The following is a 24,085-nucleotide window of genomic DNA, read 5'->3' on the forward strand; positions in this document are numbered from 1 at the left end:
AGAAATAAGAGATGCCGACTGGGAAACAGATTTAGCAACGTTGCTTTCCTACAGAGCCTAAGAACCTTTGCTGCTCTTTTAAGCCTTATGGGAGGCAATCATCTCCTGGCCTTACTCCCGAGTTGTCCCTTTTGCTTTAGCTGCTCTTGCTTTCTGGCAGCTTTGTGCATGCATGGACTAGGAATAGGCTCCTCCTGTTCCTCTGCCTCTCTGCTGTCTGACTGTGGAAGCTCCGGAGTCCGCACATCACTCTCAGATGGCCCTGGTCCCATCTCTGCCTCTGATGCAGAGCCCTCGTCTGGGCTTTTCCCAGACTCCAGGACTGGCCCATGCCTCCCCAGCCTCCTCACTGTCCGACTCCACTGCTAGCTCCGCGGGCTGCTGGCGGACCACAACAGGTGTGGGCAATACAAGCCTCCCTGGAAAAGGTTTGCCATGTAGCTACATGGTCCTCCTCGTCCCCTTTCATCAAGCACTATAAACTGGACAGCTATGCCTTGGCTGAGGCGGCTTTTGGTAGGTGGGTCCTATAGAGGGTGCATGCAGATGAGGGGACCTCGGACCAAGCTGCGGTCCACCCATAAGGACGACTGATTTGGTATGTCCCATTCCTGGATGCTATCTCCACTTCAAGGGAGAAGGTATCTTATCTGATACGCTCCTTCTCATTGAGTGGAAATAGCATCCAGCCCCACCCTAGTGACTGACTGGTCCTCGGTCCATCAGGGGGAGAACTTCTGATCGTGGCATGTCGAGTCTCTCTCTATGCCTTCGCCAAAAGCTGGGGACCATTGGTGTAGGCATATCCTTGCAGCTTTGACAGATTCAGTCCTATTGGATAACAGACAAGGACAACCCATTCTTGGATGCTATCTCCACTCAACGAGAAGGAGCGTATCAGGTAAGACCAACGCCCCTTTCCACCCACTTTTTTTGGGGGGGAGTGCGTCTTATAAAAATATGGTAAATCTTACCTGTGGTACTAGCCTGTTTAAGATGTTCAGTACACCGCATTAACACTTCAGTTGAAATAGAGAAAAGCTAAAGGATGACTGATGCTCAATATGTTAAGTAATTGTTTGTTTTATTTCACAGCTTTGGCCTTTGACGGATTTTGGGTTTCTGCGTTCAAGTCCCAACAGTCACAGGATTTGTAAAGGCTAATTGATTTATGTTGTCATCTTTTTTTAACCTTTCAAATGTGATTTATATTTTTATATTCAATAAATGATGTATCAAGATTCAAGATTATTTGTAATTTAGTTTTAATGAAACAAAGAGCCTAACAATTATCATCACATGCCTTTTCTTCTGAGAATTTTCATACACATTCAACCATTTGGAATGCAAGAATTAAACAATTTAAGATTGAGCTATTCTTTACTATTCCAGCTATTTACAATACCAGCCACATTGATGTATTTCCTGGATGGCACATCAAATAATTTCTATAACTAATGAACATGTATCACAGCTTACTAATGAAACATCTTCAACTTCATTTTTGGAAACAATGTATTTTCCACCACATCGGCACGTGAAAGAATAACAGTGATCATCTGTTGAAACAAAATAAATCAGTTTCAATGATTCTTCATATATCACTGAAATGCTTATATTGAACAGAACCTGAATTAAATATTTAAGGTAGAATAATAAACAATTTGCATAAAAAAGGAACCTATGGCATAATTTTATATTCCCACATGGAATGAAGTCAGGCAATACCCACAAGAGAAAACCTATTTTCAATTGTGGTTGAGAGACAAGTTTGTAAATCCCTTTTGTGATACAGCTTTTTGCTATTCCAGAAAGCCTGATAGTTAGAGGGGAAGAACATGGTAAACTACCTGTTCTGTAACGTAATCCACAGATATATTTTCAATCACTTGCATATATTTACAAAAAGCATTTTGCACTACTAATTGAAAGACTTTCTATCAACATATCAAGTCAGTTAAATATCATACACACAATAAATCATTACACAAAGCAATTTGCTATATACCGAAACAGTATCAAAGCTGGGACAGTAAAAAAGAGCAATCAATATGCATCAGTTTGTTATGATTAGAAAAGAATAATGAAGGGCAGTGATGTAATTACCAAGAACTGTTTCTTTTTACAAACAGTAAATCTAAATTACTTAAAGTATTTCATACCACATACACAATTAACTGATGGAACTTGTGACAAAGGATGAGGTAATAGTTATTGGTACTGATGCTTTTAAAAGAGAGCTAGACAACACAATGAATGTTATTTCTAACACCTTCTGATTGACTTCATTTCTAAACAGAATCATCAGTTTCAGGGGTCGCAAGATTCTGAATACAAGTTTCTGGGGTGTAAACAAACAGCTGTTACCTCTGCAACCAGCTTCTTGCTTGCTATTCTAGCAGTGCTCATTTATACATTAATATTTCAGTTCACATATCAGGTGGTTTCACATAGCTTACTGTGATTCCAGGTCATATCTTCAAGTGAAACCTGAGTATCCACTGGACATCCTTGTTCTAACTCATATTCTATGAGAGAAAAAAAAAGACATCATTTTCAGCATTGTGTAAAATAAAGGCTGTAAGCTCACAACAAAATACTGATTTGTTTTCTGTTTTATATTCATGAGCTTAAGAGGGAAATCACAATGTCTTCTCTCCACAACAACTGCTCTGTAAGGTAGGTTGGACTGAGAAAGAGACTGGCTCTTTCACAGAAGTGAGCCTCTGTGGTTAAGAATGGATGAGAACACATGGTTCCAGGAAGTGAATCCAGTTCTGACAACTTTAGTTTTAAATCATTTCTCCAAGAACTGCTCATGCTTTTGATACATAACAATGAATCTCAACATTCCCCATTCAATTATTTTTCTCCTGAAGCATGTTAGCACATTTCAGCATTTGTATGCTTCTTCTAGCTATCATCAGGAAGAACAATACCAATGAACAATGCATTTTTATTGTAGATATTACATAAAATAAAAAGTTGATGAAAAATATTTCTTCTGAGACATAAGATTATAAACATGTCAGATGTTTTCAACCACTGTATGCAGGTAAGTCTAAAAAAGACAGTTTTCATTGTTTAATATTTGTCATTTCTCATCAAATGTTTTATCTTTTTTTTTAAAAAGAGGATGTATGTGCCTCCACAAATCTTTTTCTGGTTGCCAGCTCAGCCATCTATCTGACTGCACATCTAAACTGGTGGTGCAAATTGTGTTAAGCCTTCATATCCAAAACTGAAAGACTCCTCCCCTCAAGAATACTTAAATGGAGGGGGGGGAGGGAATCAACAAGCCACTAAAAATGTTGAACCTCAGCTAATTCAAGTTAATACCATACAATGAATCAACATTTGTTTTGCTGAAGAACAAAAGTTTCTTCTCATACTTGAATGGCAGGTGTGTGTGGGTGTTGTCCCATCTTGGAAATGTGCCCACCTGAACCCTATGTTTGATATGAGCCTGGGCAGTTAGCATTTGAGAAGCTTTGATGGCTTCCAGAGACCCTGCTCCACAAGTAATCCAATGTGAGATCTTCTGGTTGAAGTTAAGATCTGATATTAGTATCTCTATATTTCCTACAGCATTTCAGGAAAAAACAAACAACTTTGTGGAAATTATTGGTCCGATGATCCAATATAGGTTTAAACTGCAACATGTCCTTTCCAGGGCAATAAAGATTTCAAAAATATCTACAGAGAGTATTATAGTTTATCTTTCATATTTATACAAAATGTTTCTTACGCTTCAGAAAGGACAGTATGTGCTAATAGATACAAATGAATCTATTTGAGATGTATGTGTGCGTATATACATACACACAGAGAGATACATCTTCCGATGCAGTTTAGACATATATAATAAAAAAACAGGTTAATGCAATAATAGTATGTGATATTTATAAGATAAAATAATCACAATTAAGATTAACAGCACACAAAGCACTATATAATATAATACAAATGCAAAGTGAAAAATGGGATGGTAGTTAGATAATTAACTCATAGTATCATTAACACTGGCAAATCTATTAACAAATTATTTGAGATTTACAATGTAATAATGGTTTTCTGACAGGATAATAGAGTAGTCTCCATAGAAAATAAAACTTTATCATTCGCTGCTTTGCATACATAATTACAATTTCATATTTTTTAAGTGAAATCTTAATTTAACTTGGGATTCCTTTCTTTCTCAAATTAAATAATAACAATTATTCAGTAAGATATGCTCAATAATATTAATATATTACAAAGTTTAATGAATATTTAAGTATAGATATATTAAAGGTACCAGATGTATTCATAGAATATCAAATGGATATAATATTTTAAAAGTTTTAGAGTTAAATGTATGGAAAGAGACTACATCAAACTTAGAATCCACATCAATGTAAGGAAGAAATTGAGTTAGAACATTCTCCTGACTGAATATGAAAAAATATTCTAGAACAAATATACTGATGTTCTCCATTTTGGCGTATCCAATCTGCTACCACAATAGTTAACTATGAATAATGTATTGGTAGTGAAATTAAACACTTATTTTAACTGCCCTCATGTATTAGTGAAAAAAATTCTAATTAGCACTTTAATATTAAAGCATGATTTCTCCCCCACGCAATTCATTAATTAACGGCCGATTAACCAGTATCAAGTTGGGCTATGGTCTCTTCTTCCTTTTTGCAACCTTAAATTGTGATTCTAATTTTACCTGAAATCTACACTACAGATCCCCAGGGAAAAAGTTCCATCTAAATTAATCTTAATGAAGGCAATTAAAACAAATCAGACAAGTTAGAGATAATTACTGGATCAATAAAACCTCTTTGACCTAACCAATTCTGCACACCTTCAATAAATTAAACAGATACAATTAAAACAAAGTTAACCCATTTACATCTAAAATTTTGCTGCTACTGAAAGAGAAATGAAAACGAATTGTTATCTTTTAGTTATTGACTAATCTACCTTAGTAATAGTTCAAGAAAAAATATTACAATTTAGCTTTTCACTGGAGCTTGTTAATGCAAGTATTTTTGTTTTTAAAATCATTTTGTTCTTTATAATGATATCAGTTCTTTATAATAATTATTATAAGAGCCTTGGTAGTACAGTGGTTTAAAGCACCCTGTTATTAACACAGCTGCCTGCAATTACTGCAGGTTCGAATCTTACCAGGCTCAAGGTTGACTCAGCCTTCCATCCTTTCTAAGGTAGGTTAAATGAGGACCCAGTTTGTGGGGTCCTCATAAGCTGACTTTGTATAAATATACAAAAGTATGAAGGCTATTGCTTAACGCATTGTAAGCCGCCCTGAGTCTCCGGAGAAGGGCAGCATATAAATCAAAAAAAAATTTTTTTTAAATATATTAGTTATTTAATGTGATATATAACTTTTCAAATGTTATACTTTTAAAAATGGTTCCACCCATATTCATTTAGAGCAAAGCTTACTGCTAAAAAGCCTATTTTTAGGCTTTACTCCCGAGTTTTTCCTTCCCGATAGCAGGAAATAAATCATTAAAAAAAAGATGAGAGTGGAAATGAGATACGGCTGCAAACTATGTTCTGTCTCTAATATGTGATAACAGCATAAATGTATGCATTCTGCATCTTCTACCTTGACAAGCCCCACCCTTTAAGGTATTACAAGCTGGCCCTTTCAACAAGACTTAGGTGTTAAAAGAATTCATAATGGTGATGGGAAGCATAAAGAAAAAGGAAAAACGCTAAATGAGGTCACATCAGAAGTTACACTGGTAACTGAAATAAGGTGGTATTTGTGGCAAGGAATGTAGACAGTAGTGGACCACCTCAGAATATATTGGTAAAGCCCGTCAAACAATCCAGAACATTAACAAAGGAGAGCAGCCCAGTGTGCTCACAATCAAGAGGCCCAGATTGTAGGCAGATTGGAGAGGGCCTAGGTTGTCTTTCAGAAGAGCACAGTGAATTGTCAGAATACACCAGAGAGTTTACAAAGCAGTCCAGAGTACTAGTATTCAGATTAGAAGCCCAAGGCACTAGCCGCTGCCATCCATCGTGCTGGCAACTTTAGGAACTCCAAGGACATAAAAGCAAGGCTAGGATAACGGTAGCAGCAGGGGGAAGGGAATTTTCAGAATCTCCAATGTACAAGCTGACAGATTTGTGATATCAAACTGCACATTCTTTCTCCTGGCACACAAGTAACTGAGAAACTGAAGTTGGCTAAGAAGGGCAAAAACAAAACAAAACAATACAAAAACAACAGAATAGGAAATCCATTGCATGCTATGGAATATAGTATAGATTATATGATAAGAATATACAATAAGGTTTAAAGCAGGGGTTGACAACCCGCAGCTCCGGAGCCACAAGTGGCTCTTTGGGCCCTCTGCCGCGGCTCCCTGTCCGATCACTGGTTTGCCCCGCCCCTCTTATTTCTTTTTTGGACTCCAGCCCAAAGTGGCAGGAAGTGAAGGCTGCCTTACGCGCAAATGTGGCATGAAGGCAGGTACAGGGCAGCTTTGCTCCTACACTCTCCCCCCCCTCCTCTTGTAACCCCTTGGCCGGCTGTGGCTGAGCTGGGAGTGTTCGCAGGCACGGAGAGACCCTCCTTAAGTGAGCCACTACCCACTCTGCGGGTGTGTTTCCTGAGCTTGGGTGCTCGCTTGAGAAGGATCTCCCCGTGCATACCATGCTTCCGGCTCAGCCACAGCTGGCCCGGGCATCCTGAGAGGAGGAGGGGAAAAGAGGGTCACTGGAGAGTGCAGGAGCGAAGCTGCCCTGTACCTGCCTTCGCGCCACATTTGCACATAAGGCAGCCTTCGCTTCCTGCCACTTTAGGTCCAAAAAAGAAATAAGAGGGGTGGGACCAACTAGTGATGGGACAGGAATGGAAACTCCTCATTTTGAAATGGCAATACAAATCCTCAAGGTAATTGCTATTTAAATTGTATAAGAGAGAGAATAACATATTGCTTTGGCAATTCACATGATTTCCTAATATGCAACTATTATACATCCACATGAAGTTTTCAATTGCCTTAACAGAGTTAAAGTTACACTCTCAGGAAAGACACATGCGTGTTTTCTCTCTCTCCCTCTGAGCTCGGCCAAAGAGCTGCTGGGGGTGGGCGATGACACAGCAAGGCGATGGCTGGAGCATTAGTGCAGGAGAGAAGCTGCGTCCTGTTAAGACCCTCCTTAAGCGAGCAGCCCCTTTGCTGCGCTTTGGTGCTCGCTTGAGGAGGGTCTCCCTGCACATGCGAACGCTCCTGGCTCAGCCATGGGGCGGAGACACACATACAGAGACAGATATAGAAAGAGACACACAGAGTGATACATAGAGAGCGGGTGAGAGGGGAAGAGTGGGAGAGGGAGACATACAGAGGGAGAGAGACACAGAGGGGGGAGAGGGGAAAGATAGGGAGAGGAACAGACACAGAGATACAGAGGGGGAGATAGGGAGAGGGGGGGACATAGTTTTGTGGCTGGGTAGGTGTGGCTAGGTGGTCATGTGACTGGGTGGGAGTGAGTGACATCGAGTTGGCCACGCCCACCCAGGTTTTGTGGCTCCCCGTGTGTTTTTTTTCTGTAGGAAACGGGTCCAAGTGGCTCTTTGAGTGTTTAAAGTTGTTGACCCCTGGTTTAAAGATTTGCCCCATGCAGTCATGACTGACTCAAGGAAGGAATGCTTATCTCCGATTATCAGCCAGGGGAGCCTGCGATGTCTAAGAGAAGCTTCCGTCATACGTGGCCAGCATGAAAATATGGAAAAGTGGTACCTATTTATCTACTCGCATTTGCATGCTTTTGAACTGCTAGGTTGGCAGGAGTTTGGGTGAATAATGGAAGCTCACCCTGTTGTGCAGCACTTGGGTCATGAACCCAGGTAGTCAGCTTTCTAGCAGACAAGCCCAGTGTCTTAACCGCTGTACTATTGCATCACCCCCAAGAGTGTAGAATAAGAATACATAATAAGGAAACAGTACCAGAATCATTGGAATTAAGGGACATGAGTTAAGGTAAATTAGAAGACCAGAATGGGTTAAAAGTGCTGAGTAAATGAGGCTAAACCTCTGGTTTAAGTATGCATCTTTGTAACTATATTGTAGTTATAAAAATGTTTTGATTACAGAGATTGTCGTTACCAGCCCAAATCTGTCATCTCAAAATAAAACTGTATAACCCAGAAGAACTGCTATATTTTGGGCCCCAGAAAAATAAGCATGTTCTAGCAACATGTTAGAACACTTTCTGAATATTTTATTCACAATCTTACTTTGTTACACACATTTGACAGAATTTCTTAGAAGATGAATGAGACAGCTGCTCATACAACTATTTTTTTGTTGGATATTAAGGAGTATTTCTTGACAATAAAACCTAAATGAAATACCTAAAAGACTGCCTCCTTCCATATGAAATTGCCCTTAACTTAAGATTTCCTTTGAAGACTTTTCTGTGTTTTCCTAATAGCTGAGATGTTTTCCTCCAGAAATAAGACAGAATCTTTTATTAGGTTTTTGGAAAGTATTAAAAATATTTTAGTTCATTGTTTATTAAAGGTAAAAGTTCCCCCCACACATATGTGCTAGTCGTTCCTGACTCTAGGGGGCGGTGCTCATCTCCATTTCAAAGCTGAAGAGCCAGCACTGTCCGAACACGTCTCCGTGGTCATGTGGCCAAGCATGACTAAATGCCAAAAGCGCACGGAGTGCTGTTACCTTCCCACCAAAGGCGTTCCCTATTTTTCTACTTGCATTTTTACATGTTTTCGAACTGCTAGGTTGGGAGAAGCTGGGACGAGTAGCGGGAGCTCACCCTGTTATGCGGCACTAGGGATTTGAACCGCTGAACTGCCAACCTTTCAATCGACAAGCTCAGCATCTTAGCCACTGAGCCACTGCTTCCCCTTCATTGGTTATTATATAATTTTAAATACAACAATTATGCTCTGCCTCTTCCTACTTCTAATCTACTGTATAATTTTTCTTTAACTTCTAAACTATAATTTCCCTGAGGACTTGCCTATGATGAAAAATAATGCAGTCATAATTTTATAAATAAATACTAAATCACTATTAGATGCCAAGTTCAGTAAAGCTTTACCAGGATTGCATGTGGTCTGTGGGGAAAGATAAGAGAGAATTGCAAATGGAACTATTCTGTATGTCAAATACTGAAGAAAATACAATAAACTTTTTACTGGTACATATTCTTTCAGAAAAGCACCCGAGGTATCAATGGTAGACCACAAAATAAATTTTGAATCTGAGCATATCATCATCCATCCCCATCTCAATAATTCTGTGATGAATCTTCAGATCAATAATCAAATTAAGAGTGTCATGCACAGAAGAGACACTATGTTAAACTCTCCCACAAAAGAGAATAACATACATCCTCATGATTTCCATATGTTAAATGATCAGGCCTTAGAAAAATTAGATATCAAAAAGTGAGATTATCCTAGATATAATCCTAAATAGTTCCTAGTATTTTTGAATTGTAGAGTAAATGCTACTGCCATGATTCACTTTACTAATGAGATATTATCATGCTTTACTATGCTACATTGATGTAAGTAATTATATATTTTAAAAGTTCCCAACAACACAATCACATGTGACTTTAAAAGACCAAGCTTCCCAGTATTTAAGATATTGAAGAAGAAGGTGAAAAGGAAAATAAAGTCTCTCAAGAAAATCTGATTATTATTCAAAGCCAGTATTACAGAAAATTGGCTTGAATCTAAGATGAAGATGTAACAGGATATCGGTATAGTTAATAAGGATAATCATGGAAGGTTTAAGAAAATGGCTTTCAAATATTTTTATTAGAAAAAAAAGATGTTCTAATAAAGATGTTTAGGAAAACAGACAAAAAGCAAAATACAATGAATGTATCTAATGATGTTTATAAACTTTCAATTTGTCAGCATTAAAATGTGACTTTGTGCTTCAAAATATCTAGAGGATCAGTCTTTATTGCAGTCCTTAATGAAACAATGAAAACAGACAATAAATATATTTGAAGCAAGAACCGAAGACACTGAATGTTAGGAACAGTAAAATTCAGCTACAGAAGGAAACAGATTCTTTTAAAAAAAATGAAGGACATATCCATGTTTTCAAATTAGTCTATAGAACATAAGCAAAGGGGTGACAGGAGATAAATTGTAAGTCTTAATGACAGATGAAAAATTAATTACTTGGCCTAGATTATATTCACCACCATTATCATCATTTTAGCCATTGTCTATCCACTGCAGGATGAAGGTCTCTTCCGCATGTTTCCAACCAGTATGGTCTTGAACTTTCTTTTCCCAATTGGCCCCACAATACTTGCTGATGTCATCGATCCATCTTGTTTTATGGACGCTTATTATCAAGTGGAATCCATTCTATGGTCCACCTGCCATCAGTTCTTCTTACTTAGTGACCAGCCCATTTCCATTCTTTTACTCTCTTGATGATATTGTATACTTTTGTTTGTTTTCTAATCTTTCTATCTTGTCTTGTAATGCCGAGCATGTATCTTTCCATGGCTCTTTGCGCCACTCTTAGCTTATAGTCATCATAGGGTTCTTAAAAAACCAGAGTATGAAATTGATATTTGTTGTTTATTTTGCAAGGTTTTAAGCCACCAATTAACAACTCTGTTAATTGGGAACAGTTCCCATCATAAAATTTGATTAAAACAATTAACAGTGTTAACAATCCAACAAATAGATAGGAGAAAAAGAAAAATGTAAAACAAAAACCAACAAATAAAACCAAAGCCAAAGAAAACAAAGAAAAGGAATACCAAGTTGAAGCTCCATTATTCACCAGTGGTAGAAGTCATAACATTCCTGCCCCCATGGCCAGTTTTCACGGGCATTCAAAATGGTCGCTTTTAAATCACAGCAAAGCTGTAATTAAAATGCTCATCTGAGCTATTCACCCATCTTTAGAAGTGTATGAAAAGACAGTCTTAATGTAAAAATGTTGGAACACTAGTACAATGGCAAAACTGAAATGAAAACACACTTTAAAAATTAATGAAAAACTTTAGAAAAGAGAGGTTAGCAAACATAAGTATTGTAAAAGAGCCATGCGAATCATTTGTGAGCAGAAATAATTAGATTTTAGATATACATAGAAACTGCAAGCAAGCAACCTAATAGAAGTTATACACTTTTAAATTTTGCCTTTTAAATTTTACTGAAGAGACATCTAGAAGTAATATGATTTAAATGTACACCTCACAAATCTATGAAACAGATTTGTGTGAAACAAAAGATGAATAAGAGTCAGAGTTATACATCTGAGAAAATTTGGCAATGTATATAAACTGTGCCTTAAAGCGGCAGCAAATTAGAGAATTACAAGCTTTAACAAAATTACTGTGACACTTTATTAATTAAATGTTAGAAACTTCTTGCTGAGACTTTCAGTATATTTTTATTAAATAGTTTTTAAGAAATAGTTGAATCTCTATAACCATTTTCTTGGAGCTTAATTTGCTGCTTCTGTAGATGTACTTAGCAAAACAATTAAGTGCAGGTAGCCCTCAACTTCCAAATATAATTGAGTCTGGAATCATGGTTGTAAGTCATACCTGTCGTTAAGTGAGTCATAATGTGACCGACCTGATTTTACATTTTTTTTCAGCAGTCATTAAGTGAACCCATTATCTCTAATGGGTGGTTTTTTTGGTCAGAAACCAGAAGTAAACACTGGTTTCCAACAACAAAATGACATAAATTGTGGTCATGGGACCATGGGATGCTGCAAATGGCTGTAAATGCTGACTGGTTGCTAAGTATTTAAAATGCAATCATGTGATTGGGTGAAGGCAGCCATGAGAAGTATGGGGGCAGGAGATCATCGTAACTTGAAACAGTTGCTAAGCAACCAGTTGTAAATTGAGAACTACCTATATTCAATATTGTAAACAACGTAAATATGCATGTACTCTTGATCAGTTGGATTGCTGATATCGCTGTGCTTTTTAACATTTTTGCTATATATTGAAGAAATAAAAATAAATCTCACTAATTTAACATATGCCAGAAATCTCATAAATGTGTCTATTCATAAACCAAAGTGCTAATAAATGCTGCCCAATTAGTTGTTCTTGGTTCAAAAAGTTTAGGAGTTGTGTTCCAATTGTTTCTGGTGGTTGTGGCAAGATTTAAATAAAGAAGCCGCTTTCTATAGTTGGTTTTGTGTTATATCCTAATTGGAATTACTGGCTTGTTATTCTTCTATATTCAGTGCCAATCTCTGTTCTTGTAATCACTTTCTAACTACACATTTTCTGGATAGTTAGAAAGCAGTAAGTCAGGAATCCCAGCTTGGAGATAATGTTGACCACCTTTCTGATAGTTTAATCACTTCTACTGGCAGAAAAATCCCACTGAAGGGAACAATTAATACATCAAATTTAGCTAAAAACAAAAGCTACGTGTCCTAGGCATACATGTTGCCATTCCTGTAACTACAGCAAGCGCTAGCATATAAATTACTATTAAATAACTTTTTTCCGTAAAAACTGTCAATCCTCTCAGAACAACAAGAAATGAACGTCAGAGGCCATGTTCAACCAAATCAAATAAATGTGGGTAAGTTTTAAATATTTAAAAATTTAAGTCCAGGAAAGCTTTACTAAATAAATAATAAAATCTTCATTCTCCACATTGCCTGAAAAGAAAATGCTAGCTATTAATATTTAATTACACTTTTATTTCAAATGTAATCATGTAATACGTTTAAATGAAATAATTTCTATCAGTTGTTACAAAAGGGAAGTTGTTTTCTTAAAAGCAGAGCTCCATTTTTATTTTTGCCTAACAAGTCCTAATTTTTACTTATGCTTTAAGCCATACAATTAGATCAAAAATTATTTTGTCCATTGCACATTTTCAAATAATTAATGAACAAAAATAAGCTTGTCTACACAGTATATTATATGTATCTGCCAGCCACGCTGACTAAGCCTTTGTTTCTCAAATAAAATTGTGGCAACCTTCACAGCAGGGAAGTTAAAACAGCAAGAGAAAAAGGTTTGATGGTGTGCCAACGTACAATGGAAGGGAATTCAATAACATGCTGCAGAGACAGTGAGCTTTTATCAGACACCCTAAAAAGTGGTGGTAGCTACACGTCAATGCTAGACTGGAGTGTGTTACTACAGAGTGCAACTGAGTGTTTTCCCCACAGGCAATACACTATTATTGACTCCCCCCATTAACATGGAGGGGGGAATATACATTTATTGAAGGTTCTAATGGAAGGCTGAGGGACTCCTATCCTGAGGCCAGAGCAGAAAGACAGCCTATCACGTCATGTAATGGTAGCCCATGTGTGACAGATCTGACCTACATTTCCCCCTTTCTTTTTCACAACAGCCTGTCACTGTTTTACAATGCTACATTTCAAGAGATATACAAAAAGGTACGCTGGAACTGCCTGGTTAAATGAATTGTGGTTATAACTTGCTTGCTGAAAACTAGCTGGCATCATACATGCCTTATGAAAAAAAACCCATATCCTAGGACAGTGCTTGATTTGTAAAATGCGATAGAAAGGATACAGTTTAATTATTGCAAAGTGTTCATAAAACCATATGCTGCAGGATACCTTTGACATAAATTACTCAAACTAATTTAAAATGTAACAGTGGAATGTAGCAAAGGGCGTGACTCCAGTAATTAAGAACATTTAGCGAAAATGCTTTAAATACTGTCAAATGAAGAATGGCTAAACGAAGTCATTATTATCTAAATTCTACATGCATTACATTTAGAACAGTTACCACCTAACGCTTTGTCGAAAGTAATTTAATGTTTTTAACCGCCTAATGCAGATATGGCAATCAGTATAAATAATGCATCGAAATATGAAAGCAAAGATAGAAGCAAATGGAATGTTTTGGTTGAACAAATAATATTTCAGAAACCGCCACTAAATGACTCCCACACTTTTGACCATTGAGAGCTGCTGCTGCTACTACAGCACTCCTCGCCAGGAACCTACCACGCCGCTGCAGGTCATACTCTTTTTTTGTCTCTTCATTTCCTAGAATTTTCCATGCTCGATCAATTTCGATGAACCTCTGCATGCGCGCCTCTGCTTCTCCTGCTGGCACATCTGTGCTCTGTTTGTCTGGATGATACTGCCAGTCAAAAAAGGAAAGAGAAAAGAGAGAAGAAGAAAAAAAAAAGAAAGGAAGAAGAGGGAAGGAAGAGAATCAATAATAAATAGGAGATCTCTTTTGAGGTGTTTGGACACTATAAAGGTTAGAGCCATGAAAAAACACAAACAAAGGGAACAATGCTGGCCAGAAGAGACTGCTGCCAGGGTAATTAGACTACTGCAATAACAGCAAATACACCAGTGGCACAAATGTCACAATGTGCACTGATAGCATTTTCTGGATAATTTGCCGATGGAATCACTGGTCTTATGGACAATTTACCTAAGGAGGATGATTAATGTAAAGAGAAACAAAGATTCACAAATTAATACAAGATGGAAGTGGAAGCTTATTATGTAATACAGATACATTCAACTTTGTTAGTAAATACGAATTACATCACATTGTCAATGTTTATTGTCCATTTAAAATACTTGCTTGTATGGGGGGGAGGGTATGGAGTTGAAACAGTTAACAAAACACTATTAAATGGAAATACAGTTTGACATATATGTATTTTGAACAGATTATTCATAATTTTAATGTATACCAATCCAATGGATAAAAAGTCCAAATTATTAAAACCTATGGGTCAACGCGTGTATTTTCTATCCGATAATACAGCTAAGATACAGGATGTAAATGCAAAATACAGATAGTCCTTGACTTACAACCTTTTGTTTAGTGACTGTTCAAAGTTACAGCAGCACTGAAAAAAAAGGACTTATGACCATTTTTTGCACTTATGTTGCAGCATCCCCGTGGTCATGTGATCAAAATTCAGATGCTTGGCAAATGACTCATATTTATGACATTGCTGTGTTCCAGGATCACATGATCCTCTTTTGTGACCTTCTGACAAGCCAAGTCAAAGGGGAAGCCAGATTCACTTAACAACCACGTTACTAATTTAACAGCAAGAAAGACTGTAAAATGGGCAAGATTCTCTTAACAACTGTCTTGCTTAACAACAGAAATTTTGGGCTCAATTGTGGTCATAAGTGGAGAACTATGACCACAATTGAGTAGTAATATTTTATTCTTGCAAATAATATTGCAAATACAGCATTGTGTAGTAATATATATATTTTCAAATCTATTAAGGAAGAAATGCAATAATACTTCTATTTTCCATTAACATATACACTACTTTTCCAAATAGCATGCTATTTAAGATTATGTTCAATCTATTACTTTAAAAAACCTATTTTAAATTAAGTACCTCAAACATTTTAATATATTAGGTTTATATAATATACCCAATATTTTTTTTTAAAACTGGCATAACATTCTAAAGAAGCCTCACTGTTATGGAAATGCACATTTTAAAAAAATGATTTTTACAAAATGTAAGACAAATCTACATCTTTTAATCATGTTTTCATTTGCCTAAAGTTTGAAGACATAGATGTTTTAATTGAATACCGATGCTGGAATATATGAATTATATGGATTATATATGGAATATATGGATATATGGATAAATTATAACAGCTCGACTAAAGTCATAGATTATAAATTAAATCAGCAATGGTTTCATCAATGATTTAATCATGATTTGTTATTTCATGGGAATAAAGGTACTATTATAGTTTGTTTTTTGAACAAAGAATTATTAATATTCCCCAAAGCTTCCTATTGTTTTTAGTATATGTGAATCACAGTAAGACAGATACAAAAATATAAATCTAACTTTACAGTTAATTAGAGAATATATGGAAGAATCTCAAAGTGATTTGCAATTTGATCATTACAAAATATAAAATTTATACTGGTAATGCAATGGAAGAGGCAATGAAAGACTTTGTCTCAACTCCTTTATTCTAATGGCATCATCCATAAAGGTATTTTGAACTGTTTGTTCCAGTGTTATTTCTGAAGGGAATCAATATGATCAAGCAAAGAAAAATCATGCCATGAACATTTATGCATGTATTATTTCCAGACCATTGAGTCTATATTTCTTTCAATATATATTTGAAAATATGTTTTCCCATTCACTTTTTCTGGCAGAATTGATAACATTTCAATACTATAAACTTGAACTCCAATGAGTTTTTGGCATCTACTTTATGCTGTTTGCTGAAAAATAAAGATCAAAATCCATACTTGGATGGATAATACATTAATTGGGACTAATCAAAATGGCACGAAGAAATGTGCCAAGGGGAATTCTTATCAAGCAGCGTGTCCCAAATGTGTTTTTTCAAGAGGCAATTGGGGCTTTGTGGAACGGTGCTGAAGTGGTGCAGTATGGGGCTTGAGGCAGTGGCATCCCTGGGGATGAAGCAGAGACCTGGAGGCAGTGGCAGCTGGGCAAGGCTCCTGCAGCCCTGGCCCTCTTCAGCTCCAGCTCTGCTGGCACTGAGTGCCATTGTGCAGAGTGGACAAAAGGTTATAGATTGGGAAGAGATAGGTTAAGTGGGGGAGTTGCAGTAACCCAGCGGTTGTAACTACATGTGGGCGACTAAATGCCCAAATTTTGATCATAGGACCACAGGACGCTGAATGAATGGTCCCAAGTTGAGGACTACTTATAGTTCTATACCTGACACAGAAAAATTGCAATGAAATAGCATATCATTAATGAATGCAGATAATAGGTTAGTAACATTATTTTTCCATTAACTGTTTCTGAAAACAAAGGAACCGTATTACTGAAAATGAAACTAGAAAGGATGCCAAAATGAAACTACAAAACAATAGTGTAATGGGTTGTAACAGATTTAAACTGCTAATGGAAAAGTCTGATATCTAATTATTAATTGATTACTTCAAATACTGAATTATATTTTAGGGAAAAGAACAGAATTATAATATTTCTGATACTGATATATGTAAAATAAATATTTCATTTTACACACTGTGTTTTAATTTTTTAAAATTTAATTTTCGGAACATAAATAATAGTAATCTATTGTTTCCACCATTTATATTTTTGAGGCAATACAACTGGCCTATACCTATTCTTATTTTAGGTAATAGGGATTTCCCATCTACCCAACCCACAACATTCTTCCTACCAATTGATTTGATATTGTTGCAATAATTTTTATGTAATGTTTTTATCTGATAAATATTTAAGCCTTTTTAAAACAAACAAACAAAATTTTGTTATTCTCTATAAGACAGCGTTGGCGAACGTTTTCGGCACTGAGTGCCAAAACTGGAGCGTGCATAGGCGGGGGACCACTGGAAACTGGAAGAGCAGCTCCTTGGCGCGCATGTGCATGAGCGCCGGAAACCAGAAGAGTAATTCCCCAGTGTGCATGTGCATGCTGGGAAGCTGAGCTTGCAGTTTCCGGTGTGAGCATGCGTGCCGGTCACCTGATCTTCCGGGCTTCTGGCGTGTATGCGCGTGCGAAAACCAGCTGGCTGGCATGCATGGTCGTGTCGGAAACTGGGAGCTCAGCTCCCCAGGGTGCGCATATGCGCCAGAAAGCTGCTCTTCCAGTGTCCGGCGCTCTTGTGTGAACGAAGACCAGCTGCTGTGCCAGAACCCGAAATAGCAATGGGCGCCGGCTGGTGTGTCCAGAGAGATGGCTCTGCATGCCACTTCTGGCACACGTGCCATAGGTTCGCCATCACGGCTACAGGAGTATGAAAAATGGATAATTGCCCACATCTTATCTTAGCTTAAGGCTAGTTGAAATATCCAATCTGCAACTCAACTATTTGAATGGCTATTAGGAAAAAAACGCACTAAGCTGCCTCCACTGCCATTACCAGAGGGCTGCTGTTGCCCAGGGTGAAACTCTTGGACCTATACAGGAGGATGGGCATCCTGGCTGCCCGCATACCTGAGGGTGTTTGGGGTTATATGACATTTCTTCCAATCACCTTTGCCAGCTGCCATGCCCAAGAGGCTAGGTGGTCTCTCCAGAAATGAGACTTCAAGAATAGGATTGTTTGTTATTTATAATATTTTAATCTCATTGGAATCAAATTACTCTTAGAGGTTAATACAATATAAGAAAAACATTTTTAAAATCCATGGTAGACATACAAATTAAGTAATATACTAGGTATTCATCAAATTATGACTGTTCATTTAACAATGGTTTGAATTTAAGGCAGACTTGGAAAAAATTATTTACAACCCATCCTCAAAGTTACAACTGTCACATCACCTCTGTGGCCCTATGATCACAATTCAAGTGGTTGCCAACCAGTTTGCAGTTTTGACAGTTGCAGCATCTTACAATCATAATAGTGATTTGCAACCTTACCAGCTGGCTTCCAACAAGCAAAATCAATTAGGGAAGCAGGATTTGCTTAACGACCATAATAAGAATGGTTGTACAATCCGGTTCTGTCATAGGATGACTTACTTAATGAACACATCACTTAGTAAGCAAAATTCTGGTCCCAACTATAGTCATAAATTGAGGACTATATGTAACATAGATAAAATGAAGATTTTAATTTAAAAATTAATTTTAAAATTAAAAGAATTCAAGATTCAGAAGGATCCCCAGGCCATCCCAACGATGCCCTTGAAGTGATGTCCCGGTGCTTGGAGGCTGTGCGGATCTGAATGGGGAGTAACAGGCTTAAACTCAACCCCTCCAAGACCGAGTGGCTGTGGCTTCCGGCGTCCTGATATAGCCAGCTGGCGCCATCGCTGGCTATTGGGGGCGAGTTATTGGCCCCCACGGAGAGGGTTCGCAACTTGAGTGTCCTCCTGGATGCACGGCTGTCTTTAGAAGAGCATATGATGGCCGTGGCCAGGGGGGCTTTTTATCAGGTCGCCTGATTCGCCAGTTGCGTCCCTTTCTGGATCGGGACTCCTTACGCACGGTCACTCAGGCACTCGTCACTTCCCGCCTGGACTACTGCAATGCTCTCTACATGGGGCTCCCCTTGAGGTGCACCTGGAGGCTCCAGCTGGTGCAGAATGTGGCTGCGCGGGGGATTATGGGAGCGAGAGGGCGCTCCCATGTGACACCTCTCCTGCATGAGCTGCATTGGCTCCTGGTGGACTTCCGGGTGCGCTTCAAGGTATTGGTTACCACCTTTAAAGCGCTCCATGGCATCGGACCTGGGTATTTGCGGGACCGCCTTCTGCCACCAATAGCCTCCCACCAGCCAGTACACTCCCACAGAGAGGGACTCCTCAGGGTGCCATCAGCTAGGCAGTGTCGGCTGGCGACCCCCAGGGGGAGGGCCTTCTCTGTGGCACCACCTGCCCTCTGGAACGATTTGCCCCCGGAGATATGGAGGATATCAGATCTCCGGGCTTTTCGCCGTGCCCTAAAAACTTTTCTCTTCCATCAGGAAGGGCTGGCGTGAACACCCCCCCCCCGTTTTTGAGATATTAGATTTTTAATTGTTTTATGGGTTTTAGTTGTAAGGTTCTTAATTTTTCGGCCAAAGGATATAATTTTTTTAAATTTTTAACTTTTGTATTGGATGTTTTTTACTTGGTTGTGCACTGCCCTGAGTCCACCAGGAGAAGGGTGGTATACAAATTTAAATAAATTAAAAATAAATAAAATAAATAAATCTTGACCAGTGGTAAAATCTAAAATTTGTTACGACCGGTTCTGTGGGCATGGCTTGGGGGGGGTGTTAATGTGACTGGGTGGGCGTGGCCAAATTTTTATTTTTATTTTTTTACTTTTAAAACCATTTTTTCTACAACCTCTTTGGTGAAGAGGTTATAAAAAAAATGCTTTCAAAAGGCTCTGACGATCCCAGCTGAGTTGCCTGATCGTCAGAGGCTTTTTTTCTTTTAAATGCCTCTGAAGATCAGGCAACACAGCTGGGATCATCAGAGGCTTTTAAAAGCCTTTGACAATCCAGCTGGGCCCCGCGATCATCAGAGGCTTTTTTTTTTTTTTTACTTTTAAAAGCATTTTTTTCGGCCGAAGAGATTGTAGAAAAAATGCTTTTAAAAGTAAAAAAAAAAGCCTCTGATGATCAGCTGGGCATGGGGGGGGCAGGGATTTTTGCTACCGGTTCTCCGAACCACCCGTCTCCATCGCTACCAGATCGGGCAATCAGGTCTGAACCGGAAACATTTCACCCCTGATCTTGACGGACTTGAACATTGGGCCCTATCCAACAAGATGCAGTTCAGTGGTGAGAACCAAAGGCACAGATATAGAATAGACAATACCAAGCCCAACAGTAGTAACTGTAGGAGGGATCTTGGTGTCCTTGTGGAGTACCTCTTAAGTATGAGCCAGTGGTGTGGTGCAGCTGCCAAAAAATGCAATCCTAGGCTGCATCAATGAAAAGACAGCATCAAAGCTCATAATGGCTCTTTCTACCGCTGATATGAGAGTTCAGCAGGACTAAAATGACTTGTACCTCTAATTGATACTCTCTCCACAGGACCCTGGATAACTAGGACATGCCTACCAGCTATAGACTATCTAGCTACAAAATGTACTCATTGGGAGAACTCCTCAAACTGCGAGATGCCCCCCTCTCGCAGGTCTGGCCCTCTTCTTTATCGAGGGCCTATCTCGATGACGGACTTTGGAGTCCGGAGAGATGGCATACAGCAAAAAGAGGGTTATGGGGTTTTTTAGGGAAATTTCTTAATAAGATTTTAAGGGATTCTGGGAGGGGGTAGATTACGTGGGTTCGGGGGAAGACCCGCGGGGGAGGGTATCTGGGCCAGCCGTAGGGCATGGCATGGGAGGTGTGAACTCTGGGGTCAAGGAGATGATTAGATCTTACGATACAGATGCCCATAACATCGATACTGTAGGTGGGAGGGGCAGATATGGCGGGAGCAGGGGGCCACATCATCCTACGGGAGTGCGTCCTCGCTGTTTACAAGCGGTGGTGCGCTCCGACCCTCAAAGCTCTTCTCGTTCCCCAGGTTGTACGGAACCTCGGGCCCCAGGCCTTCGGCTGATGCTGTGCAACGCCAGGTCCGTGGTAAATAAAGCCCCCCTCATTTGTGATCTTATTCAGGAGGGGGGTGCGGACCTGGCGGGTATTACGGAGACCTGGTTGGGCCAGGAAGGGGGAGCCCCCCTTGTTGATATGTGCCCACCAGGTTTCCGTGCTTTCCATCAGCCAAGGTCTCAGGGGAGGGGCGGAGGGGTGGCGGTTATTATTAACGAGGGTCTTGGACCAAGGGAGGCCACTGTTCCTCAGACGGCTGGATGTGAGTCCCTTCTTGTGAAGTGGGGTCATAGGGTGCAGTTGGGCTTGCTAGTCACATACCTGGCTCCCTGCCATGTGGCAGCAGCCCTGCCTGAGCTGCTTGATGTTATAGCCGCGGTGGCTGTTGACACCCCAAGGCTTATGGTCATGGGGGATTTTAACCTGTCATCAGTTGGCGAGACATCTGAGGTGGCTCGGGAGTTCATGGCTTCCATGACGGCTATGGACCTGACCCAGTTAATTTATGGCTCTACTCACATGGGGGGACACACACTGGACCTTGTTTTTGTCTCTGGACAGTGGTTGAGTGATCTCGAGATAGGGGATATAGCGATTGAACCCTTGTCATGGTCAGATCACTCCCTCCTTCGCCTGGACCTTCGAACTGCCACACCCCGCCGCAGGGAGGCGGAACCGACCAGGTGGTTCCGCCCCAGGCGCCTGATGGATCCTGAGAGATTCCAGATGGAGCTTGGGCCATTTCCTGAGGTTCTAGCACACGACTCGGCTGAGGACTTAGTGGCCGCCTGGGATAGGGCGGCGGCTGATGCTTTAGACCGAGTCGTGCCTTTGCGGCCTCTGACCCGGCGCCGGTCTCACCTGGCTCCTTGGTATACTGAGGAGCTGAGGGAGATGAAGTGCCGGAAAAGACGCCTAGAGAGCAGTTGGAGGGCTAGTCGTTCTGAATCCGACCGAACACTGGTAAGATCTCATATTAAGAATTACCTAGTGGCGATAAGAGTAGAGAAGAGTAACTACTTTTCTACTCTTATTGCGTCATCAGATAATCGCCCAGCCACCCTGTTTAGGGTGACCCGCTCTCTGCTCCATCAAGAGACGCGGGAAGACCCCTTGGAGGGTAGAGCTGAGGATTTTGTACAATATCTGTATGACAAAATTGCTCAGATTCGTGAACAGCTAGACTCTGACTGGATTGATCCAGAGGAGATGACAGGGGCAGGTCCTGAGAATATTATTTGGGAAGAGTTTGATCCTGTGACTCCGGAAAGCGTGGACAGGATACTGAACAGACTAAAGGCGACCACATGTTTATTGGACCCGTGTCCATCCTGGTTGGTACTGGCCTCCCGGGAGGTGACACGAGGCTGGCTCCAGGAGATTATAAATGCTTCTTTGAGTGAGGGTGTCTTTCCCATCATCTTGAAAGAGGCGGTGGTGAGGCCCCTCCTCAAGAAGCCCTCCCTGGATCCAGCTGTATTAGCAAATTATCGTCCTGTCTCCAACCTTCGCTTTGTTGCAAAGGTTGTTGAGAGTGTGGTTGCACGACAACTGCCTCAGTACCTGGATGAATCGAATTATCTAGATCCGTTCCAGTCGGGATTCAGGCCCGGGTACAGCACAGAGACAGCATTGGTCGCATTGGTTGATGATCTCTGGAGGGCTCGAGACAGGGGTTGCTCCTCAGTCCTTGTCCTATTAGACCTCTCAGCGGCTTTTGATACCATCGATCATGATATCATGCTGCACCGGTTGGAAGGGTTGGGGGTGGGGGGCACTGTTCTACAGTGGTTCTCCTCCTTTCTCTCTGACCGGTCGCAGTCTGTGTTGACAGGGGGGCAGAGGTCGACCCCGAGGCCCCTTATATGTGGGGTGCCACAAGGATCGGTCCTCTCGCCCCTTCTATTCAACATTTATGTGAAGCCGCTGGGTGAGATCATCCGTGGTTTTGGGGTGAAGTACCATCAGTACGCTGATGACACCCAGCTGTACATCTCCACCCCAGACCACCCCAATGATGCCCTCGAGGTGATGTCCCGGTGCCTGGAGGCCGTACGGATCTGGATGGGGAGGAACAAACTCAGACTCAACCCATCCAAGACCGAGTGGCTGTGGCTTCCGTCGTCCCGATATAGTCAGTTGGCGCCATCTCTGACTATTGGGGACGAATCGTTGGCCCCCACAGATGGGGTTCACAACTTGGGCATCCTCCTGGACTCACGGCTGTCTTTTGAAGAGCATATGACGGCCGTAGCCAGGAGGACTTTTTATCAGGTTCGCCTGATTCGCCAGTTGCATCCCTTTCTGGATCGGGACTCGTTACGCACGGTCACTCACGCCCTTGTCACCTCACGCCTGGATTATTGTAATGCTCTCTACATGGGGCTCCCCTTGAGAAGCACCCGAAGGCTCCAACTGGTCCAGAATGCGGCCGCGCGGGTGGTAATGGGAGCAATGTGGCGCTCTCATGTAACCCCCCCTCCTGCGCGAGCTGCACTGGCTCCCAGTGGTCTTCCGGGTGCGCTTCAAGGTTTTGGTTACTATCTTTAGAGCGCTCCATGGCTCAGGACCAGGGTACTTACGAGACCGCCTCCTGCCACCAATAGCCTCTCACCGACCAGTTCGCTCCCATAGAGAGGGACTCCTCAGGGTGCCGTCGGCCAAACAATGTCGACTGACGGCCCCCAGGGGGAGAGCCTTTTCTGTGGGGGCACCTACCATCTGGAACGGGCTTCCCCCAGAGTTACGAAACATCCAAGACTTACGCATATTCCGCCGAGCCCTGAAAACATTTCTATTCCAACAAGCTGGTCTGGCCTAACTCTCCCTTTTTAATTGGCTTTTAAACTGTCTTTTAAATTGGGTTTTAAACCTCTTTAGATAAATTTGGATGTTTTTTTAATCTTTGAGCCTAAATTACTTAATCTGTTTCTTAATAGTTTTTAACTTCTATATGTATTTGTATTTATTATGGCTGTTCACCGCCCTGAGTCCTTCGGGAGTAGGGCGGTATACAAATATGAAAAATAAATAAATAAATAAATAA

At 40.4% G+C, this 24,085-nt stretch overlaps 2 protein-coding genes across 2 annotated transcripts in view; one reads left to right on the forward strand and one right to left on the reverse strand.

The window, feature by feature from the left end:
- Positions 1 to 1,234, forward strand: part of IMMP1L (inner mitochondrial membrane peptidase subunit 1) — a 47,262-nt gene extending 46,028 nt beyond the window's left edge. Inside the window, exon 6 of the mRNA XM_070957521.1 lies at positions 1,096 to 1,234. Coding sequence (XP_070813622.1) covers positions 1,096 to 1,164 — 69 coding nt within the window. The 3' untranslated portion in view covers positions 1,165 to 1,234. The remainder of the gene's footprint in view (positions 1 to 1,095) is intronic.
- A 14-nt stretch (positions 1,235 to 1,248) lies between these two features.
- DNAJC24 (DnaJ heat shock protein family (Hsp40) member C24) overlaps positions 1,249 to 24,085 on the reverse strand; it is a 47,802-nt gene continuing 24,965 nt past the window's right edge. The window contains exons 3-5 of the mRNA XM_070957522.1: positions 14,016 to 14,154; positions 2,460 to 2,528; positions 1,249 to 1,559 (exon numbers count right to left, since the gene is read on the reverse strand). Of these exons, the coding sequence (XP_070813623.1) occupies positions 1,438 to 1,559; positions 2,460 to 2,528; positions 14,016 to 14,154 (330 nt within the window). The 3' untranslated portion in view covers positions 1,249 to 1,437. The remainder of the gene's footprint in view (positions 1,560 to 2,459; positions 2,529 to 14,015; positions 14,155 to 24,085) is intronic.

This window comes from Pituophis catenifer, unplaced genomic scaffold (assembly GCF_029215685.1).
Source record: "Pituophis catenifer annectens isolate HBS135680 unplaced genomic scaffold, rPitCat1.0.hap2 SCAF_1, whole genome shotgun sequence".
Lineage (NCBI taxonomy): Eukaryota > Metazoa > Chordata > Lepidosauria > Squamata > Colubridae > Pituophis > Pituophis catenifer.